This window comes from Triticum urartu, chromosome 7 (genome assembly GCF_003073215.2).
Source record: "Triticum urartu cultivar G1812 chromosome 7, Tu2.1, whole genome shotgun sequence".
Taxonomy (NCBI): domain Eukaryota; kingdom Viridiplantae; phylum Streptophyta; class Magnoliopsida; order Poales; family Poaceae; genus Triticum; species Triticum urartu.
In genome coordinates this window covers 601,493,073-601,500,510 of record NC_053028.1, presented here as the reverse complement: position 1 = coordinate 601,500,510, position 7,438 = coordinate 601,493,073, and the positions used below count along the sequence as shown (strand labels likewise).

The window sequence follows — 7,438 nt, the reverse complement described above, 5'->3', positions numbered from 1 at the left end:
CCTTTTTTCTATTTATTTGAGTTGCAAATAGAATTGCTCAAATAAATATTCATCTTTTTCCCATAAATCATATTTATTATGTAGGGTCACCCTATAAAATTTAAGCCCATTTGGCTTCAGTTTGGTTAGGTTATAAATTCATGCAAGTTTGAATTAAATTCGAACATGTTTAAATTTATAGTCTGTAAAAATTCCTAAACTAATTTGATTAAATCTGACATATTTTTTGTTTTCCAGAAATATGTTCCTCCATCCCTACTTCAACACCTAACCCTCGGTACTTTTCTCTCTATTCTGTTTATGCTACAAATACAATAGAAGTTTAAGGGAGGGAGAGAGAGTTTGCGCCGCCGGCCTCCTGGGCCTCCCAACCTCTCACGCCGGCCCACCCGAGGCCATCCATTCCCGCGCCGGCCCAAGGCCAAGGCCCAGCCAGCCTTCGCTGTTTAACCCTAGGCCCGACCAATACCCCTCTCCTTCCCTCGACCCCTTTCCTCCAATGCCGCCATGTCCCTCCGGCTCGATCCCCATCTTCCTCCTCGCTCGATCTCCCCTTCCCCTCCTTCTACCTAGCGCCGCCACCACCTCCCTCTGCAGCGCCAGACCTCCACCAGCGGCTCTCCTTCGCCCCGCTGCTCCTCTGTCTCTAACCCCGGCCAGATCAACTCGGTTCCCCGATGCCCTCGCCTCGCACTGGCAAGTGACCCTGCCGGAGTGCACTGCCAGAGTAACAGCAACACCACGGACCCCTCGCGCCCTTCTCCTTTCCTACTCTCTCTCTCTCTTTCTCTCTCTCTCTCTCTCTCTCTCTCTCTCTCTCTCTCGCAGCTTCTGTTCCCTGATTACTTCTCTCAGTTACTCTCTGTTTTTTTCTTCAGGACCCAGTAGCCACCATGGACGCCATAGCGCAGCCCTGCCTCCATTCCCGCGACCATGCACCAGCCAGCAGCATGTCGTGGTGCCTCTCCCTAGCTTTCTCCTTCCTCTCGTTTTTCCTTGCCTCCTGCCCTCTCTCTTCTCTCCTTTTTCCCCGTTGGTCCTCACCTCTCCTCCATTGTGCCTTGTCAGGGAACTACGCGCGCCCCTGCTCGAAGAAGTTGCCGCCTCCCCGACCGGACCTGGTGCCTCGCCGTCCCAGTGCTGGACCCGGAGGCCGCAATTCTCGTCGGACCTCTGCCGCGCCCCATTCATCACGCTGCCTGTTGGCCCTCCATTTTTCCTCGCTGTGACACGTTCGGCCATGGACTTTTTGAGCCGTTTGCCTCCTGCACACGTCGTGGCTTCCTCCAAATCCATCGAAGGACACCGTGCAACAAATAACCAAGTACCCATGGATGCAAGTACCAACCGTTGCATTCCGTTTCATCTTTGCCAAGGCCGAGAGTATGCCAAGTACCACGACGTTGATGCCCCTCAAGTTCGACTACATGGAACCGCCAAGTACCCCTACGCCCGAAGATGCCAAGACCATTTCGGGATTCACAAAGTACTGCTACCGTTGACTCGAACATCTACGAAAAAGTGTACCTCTACCGTCGCCGAGATCGCGAGAACCTCTACCGATGACCTCGAAGCGTGTACGACGATCATTGTCGGAGACCCATACCTCTACCGCTTCCAGAACATGAATGACTACTTCCACTACGACCGTCCCGAGAACGTCTACTTCCCCTTCATTGCACCAAACTCGACTCGCTTCGAAAATGCACCCTTGAAAGGTATATCCGCCGGAACGATGTCGTGGACCGTATGCATGTGACGTGTTGTATGAGATGCATGTTTGGATGTTGTATCTGCCCGTGAACGTTAGTTGTTCCCTTATTGACACCGTCGTCGAACCATGGGAACCCGGTAACCGGGAGCACCCCCACCATCTCTTGCGTGTTCCACACATCCGCACACTTGCTTCTTTTGCACCGATATCTCCGTGAGCCACCGGTACCGACTTGTTGTCGTGGCATCATTTTCGGATTCGTTACCGTGGCACCATTCCCGTTTCGCCGCCATGGCCCCCTTTTGTTCCGACATGGCGACAAATGCTTCAAAATATGCTCATGTCAACTTTTAACAAAAATTGCATAAAACTTGCACATGGCATCCGCATCATGATAACAACATTTGAATGGTTTAAATTGTTGTTTGCATTAATTTGCTAAACGCATATGGGGATTTATCGGATTTGTTGTTTGTTATATACGGCCCCATTTAATTTGTTTAGATAGTATAGTTTTGCTATGCTTCACCTCTTGCCATGTTAACCAACATTTAAATTTGTTGAGTATCTAACCGAGAGAGAACTAAATATTTGATGTGGTGTTTCGTCAATATGCAACTCATTGCATATTGAGCTCCACTTAACTTGTAGAGTTGTTTGTGCACTTTGCCATGCCATGCATATTGAAACCGGACATGCATCATTCTAGGTTGTGCATCATGCCATGTTTATGTGATGGTTGTTTACCGTGTTGTTTGCTTCTTTCCGGGTTGCTTCTCGCGTTCGCTTCGGTTTCGTTCCAGAGTTGTGAGTTTTGGTTCGACTACGTCCGCTTTGTCTTCTTCATGGACTCGTTCTTCTTCCTTGCGGGATCTCAGGCAAGATGACCATACCCTCGAAATCACTTCTATCTTTGCTTGCTAGTTGCTCGCTCTTTTGCTATGCCTATGCTGCGATACCTACCACTTGCTTATCATGCCTCCCATATTGTAAGCCAAGCCTCTAACCCACCTTGTCCTAGCAAACCGTTATTTGGCTATGTTACCGCTTTGCTCAGCCCCTCTTATAGCGTTGTTAGTTGCAGGTGAAGATTGGAGTTTGTTCCTTGTTGGAACATGGATATTTGTTGGGATATCACAATATATCTTATTTAATTAATGCATCTATATACTTGGTAAAGGGTGGAAGGCTCGGCCTTATGCCTGGTGTTTTGTTCCACTCTTGCCGCCCTAGTTTCCGTCATATCGGTGTTATGTTCCCGGATTTTGCGTTCCTTACATGGTTGGGTTATAATGGGAACCCCTTGACAGTTCGCCTTGAATAAAACTCCTCCAGCAATGCCCAACATTGGTTTTACCATTCGCCACCTAGCCTCTTTTTCCCTTGCGCGGGACTCAAGGGTCATCTTTATTAAACCCCCCGAGCCCTGTGCAGCGCCCCCTCGGGGAAACTCGAGGTTTGGTTTTAGTTGTATGGAGCGCTCATCTGAGTGTGCCCTGAGAACGAGATATGTGCAGCTCCTATCGGGATTTGTCGGCACATTCGGGCGGTGTTGCTGGACTTGTTTTACCATTGTCGAGGATGTCTTGTAACAGGGATGCCGAGTCTGATCGGATTGTCTTGGGAGAAGGAATATCCTTCGTTGGCCGTGAGAGCTTGTGATGGGCTAAGTTGGGACACCCCTGCAGGGATTTGAACTTTCAAAAGTCGTGCCCGCAGTTACGGGCAGATGGGAATTTGTTAATGTCCGGTTGTAGAAAACCTAAATCTTACCTTAATTAAAATGTATCAACCGCGTGTGTAACCGTGATGGTCTCTTCTCGGCGGGGTCCGGGAAGTGAACATGGTGTTGGAGTTATGTTTGACGTAGGTTGTTCTAGGATCACTTCTTGATCATAGATTCTTGAACGTGCTTTGCCGTCTCTTCTCGCTCTCTTTTGCGTAAGTTAGCCACCATATATGCTAGTCGCTTGCTGCAGCTCCACCTCATAATTTTTACCCTTCCTATAAGCTTAAATAGTCTTGATCGCGAGGGTGTGAGATTGCTGAGTCCCCGTGACTCACAGTTACTTCCAAAACCAGCTTGCAGGTGCCGATGATATCGTGCAGGTGACGCAACCGAGCTCAAGGAGGAGCTCGATGAAGATCGTGTTCGTTAAGTTGTTCCGTTTTCCAGATGATCAGTAGTGGAGCCCAGTTGGGATGATCGGGGATCTGTGTAGCTTTTGGGGTAGTCTTCTTTTATTTTGGGTTCCGTAGTCGGACCTTGATTGTATCTGGATGATGTAATGCTTTATTCATGTATTGTGTGAAGTGGCGATTGTAAGTCAACTATGTATCTTTTTCACTTATTTATTACATGGGTTGTTGTGAGGATTACCTCACTTGCGGCATTGCTTTCAATGCGGTTATGCCTCTAAGTCATGCTTCGACACGTGGGAGATATAGCCGCATCGAGGGCGTTACAGTCTGTGCTTCATCGACATGCTGGGGGGACGGCTTATATAGGCGGAGGCGCCGCGCGTACGCGTGGTCGCCGTGTGTACGCATGGCGGGCGAGGGGCGTGCGGCATCCCGTCTTCACTGCGTCGCCTGTGAGGCATCAATGGAGGAGGCTGACCGGCGCGGCAGCGCGCGGCAGCTTTGGCATTGATTCCGCTACGGGAACCGAGGCGATGAGGACGACGAAGGGGTGAGAAGAGCCGAGTCGCTGCCAAGGAGGGCCCGCCTATTTTCGCGCCAAAAACGATTCGTCCGGCACCCCCCAGCGCGCCGGGTTCGGCCTGGGTCCGCCGGCGCCAATTTCGGCCCGAGCCGGCGAAAACTGAGCCCTTCGGGGCGCGACTGGGCCGATTTTTCGGCGCCGGCGGCCGAAAAATCTTCTGAGGGGCCTTGTTGGGGGCGCGGCCGGAGATGCTCTAAGAATTAAGTTACTACTATACTAGATATGATGTAAAGCCAACTCAAAGTACTGTGTTAATAATGCTAGGGCTGGTGAGGACGAAAAGGAACATGGTGAGAAGAGAAAGGAAACAAATATTTTATGGTATCTTGTTTAGCATTGATGAGAAATCAATAGAGATTTTCGAAGGTGTTTAACCTGACAAGAGGAGATCCAAAGGAAAATTGCCGTGAGATCTAACGACCGACCTCATGAGCAATTGAGTGCCATTGCATACCATGCATCCCTGCGTGCAAGCACGATGAATAGTTGACTCACTCTAAATTAAACTTCGTTTATCTAGGAAAGTAATAGCGTGGCACATCTCTCGAGCCAAAATACACGCCTAGCCTAACGGGGTACGATCTGATCTGATACGTTGTCACGCTAAAAAACTATCCATGCATTCCATTACGTTTGACTGCGTTGATTATAAAAATAAAAGCGTGCAACACGCACGGTGAAGAAAATAGAGAAGGCAGAATCAAGTTCTGCGGGCCGGCGAGGGCTCAGGCGCGTTGGCGACGGGGCGTGCCGGCGAGGGCTCAGGCGCGTTGGCGACGGGGCGTGCCGGCGAGGGCTCAGGCGCGTTGGCGACGGGGCGTGCCGGCGAGGGCTCAAGGGGCGATGACAGGAGCTGCTTCCCCCGGTGGTCGCGCGAGGGGCCGTTCGGGGCGCGCCTATGGTGGCCGTGGTCGATCTGTTTCAGATCTGACCGCCGGTGCCTCGGGCGACGCGGGGATCTCGGGCCGGCGGCCTCGATTGGTGCCGCGCGGTGCGGCCTGCCTGGCGGGCGGCACCTGCGGGTGCAGATGGGGGGCTTCCCACGGCTGCGTGGGCGGCGTGGAGGCGGCGGCGCTACGGTGGCTCCTCGATGGCCGCCCGGAGTTTCATGGGAGGCGTCGTCTTCGACTCGACCTACTCCGGTTCGTGCTGGCTACGATAGCGACTACGGTCGATGCAATATTGCCTAGACGGATCTGGCGGGTGGGCATGGATCCGGGGGAAACTCCAGGCCGGCATGGCGGCCGAACCAAAGTCGATGCCCTCGGCGCCAATTACCTTCCTGGAGGCTTCAGTGTGGATCATATGCCCCCCACCTCTGCCATGAGCGCAGGCGAAAGCCTCTGTTCCTCTGTTTGGGCGACGATGGCACTTTGATGTCGTGTTCCTTCCTGAAGGCGTCGGCCGAGGACTGCTCAGGGTGGTGGATTTGCTGGTAGTTCGAAGTCGACGCGAGATGGCATGTAGGTGGAGCGGTGTGGCATCAACAGTATCATCGACGGTGGGTCTCGGCGGCATGGCGTAGTGGAGTCTCGCCATCCGATGTGCGGAGATGGACTCACGCAGGAGGAGGAAGTTTTCTGGCATCGTGGTGGCATGGACGGTAGCTAGACCGTGCAAGGTAGATGCAACAGTACAGCTCTCAAGATGGCAGGTGGCTGCGGCGGCCTCATACCGGCAGGCGTCCTGGTTGAGGAGTGCGCCGGACTGGTAGGTGCCCCATACCCGGTAGGCGTCCTGGTTGGGACCTCGGGTCTTAGATGTTTAAGTTTGGCTGCGATGTCTGTTTGATATTAGGCACAGACTATCAGGGCCCCTTCATCAATTGAATAGGTGTAGCAACAGTTGTTGCTTAGACGTTGGCTTTAATCTTGCTGTTGTATGACTTTATAATGTCTTGAGGAAGCTTTAATAAAGTGGTCGTATGCATTACCCAGATGCAGAGGCCGAGGGTTATCCTCCTTTTCTAAAAAAAAGTTCTGCAGGCCGTGAGGAAGCTTTCTCTTCCCAACAGACGTACTGTAACCTCTCTGTAACCGATTAAAAACAGTCCATATATACTACCTGTATGATGACATTGTCTACTATAATGTATAGCACCCGAAAGCAGTACCCGTAAAATAAAAGCATCCGAAAGCGATAGTAGGATAATTTTACAACATTAAATGATGAAAAATCAAAATCTACAAGATGGCACAGTGTTTGAATAATTTCAAACCTAACTCATAATATTAGTAGTATCCATAAGGCTAGTTATAGTGGGAGTAACTTAGCGAGTAACACATCGCACTTCAAATTTTTTTGCTTATGTGGCAAATAGTTAATGAGAACTAGTAACATAACATGTTACTGTAACATAGCGCTTCCAAATACAAGATGAGTCTACAAGCTAATAAATGAAGCCATGTATGACACTATTACTATGTTACTTTGTATTATGAATGTAATAACTTAGACTAGTGTCATATGATGACACTAGTATAAGTTACTACCCACAGTAGGAGTAACATAGCTGGTAACATCACACATCTTTAGGCAAAATAGATGATGTGACGAGTAATTAATGAGGAAAGAGGGGCATGTGGTAACATACTAGTTATTGTAACATCACACATATCAAGACAAGATGAGTCTACAACCTAATAAATGAAGTGTTGCATGACACCATGTATATGTTACTCCCTACTATAGAGGTAGTAACATAGATAGTAACCTATGCATATTACTAGTCTAAGTTACTATCAGTTGTGATACTCCAGTGAATGTCGACTATTGCAATGGTAGGATAATTTTACAATATTAAATGATGAAAAATCCAGTGGAATACATACTATGTTAATTAATACTGCTACGGCCGCTGAAGACGGAAAGGTCAGGAACTTTGTGAGAAAGAACGGAAACATATAATTACATGGTATTTCGTTTAGAATTCATGAGAAATCAATAGAGATTTTAGAAGGTGTTAAAAAAAGGGTTTCCCTCACTTTATATTATAAAGC

The 7,438-nt window shown here is 49.4% G+C and overlaps 1 protein-coding gene across 1 annotated transcript; it reads left to right on the top strand.

Annotated features, from left to right (window-relative positions):
* Positions 1 to 499: 499 nt before the first annotated feature.
* LOC125523903 lies at positions 500 to 1,981 on the top strand. The gene is made up of 2 exons (XM_048688965.1): positions 500 to 958; positions 1,069 to 1,981. The coding sequence occupies exons 1-2, from the start codon at positions 894 to 896 to the stop codon at positions 1,757 to 1,759; spliced, it is 756 nt and encodes a 251-aa protein (XP_048544922.1). The 5' UTR covers positions 500 to 893; the 3' UTR covers positions 1,760 to 1,981.
* The last annotated feature ends 5,457 nt before the right edge of the window (positions 1,982 to 7,438 follow it).

Bases quoted from the DNA above. Each gene is read 5' to 3' on its own strand.
- LOC125523903 (XM_048688965.1), top strand. From the start codon at position 894: ATGGACGCCATAGCGCAGCCCTGCCTCCATTCCCGCGACCATGCACCA. The intron at 959-1,068 runs GTGCCTCTCCCT...GTGCCTTGTCAG, and splicing joins CCAGCCAGCAGCATGTCGTG to GGAACTACGCGCGCCCCTGC.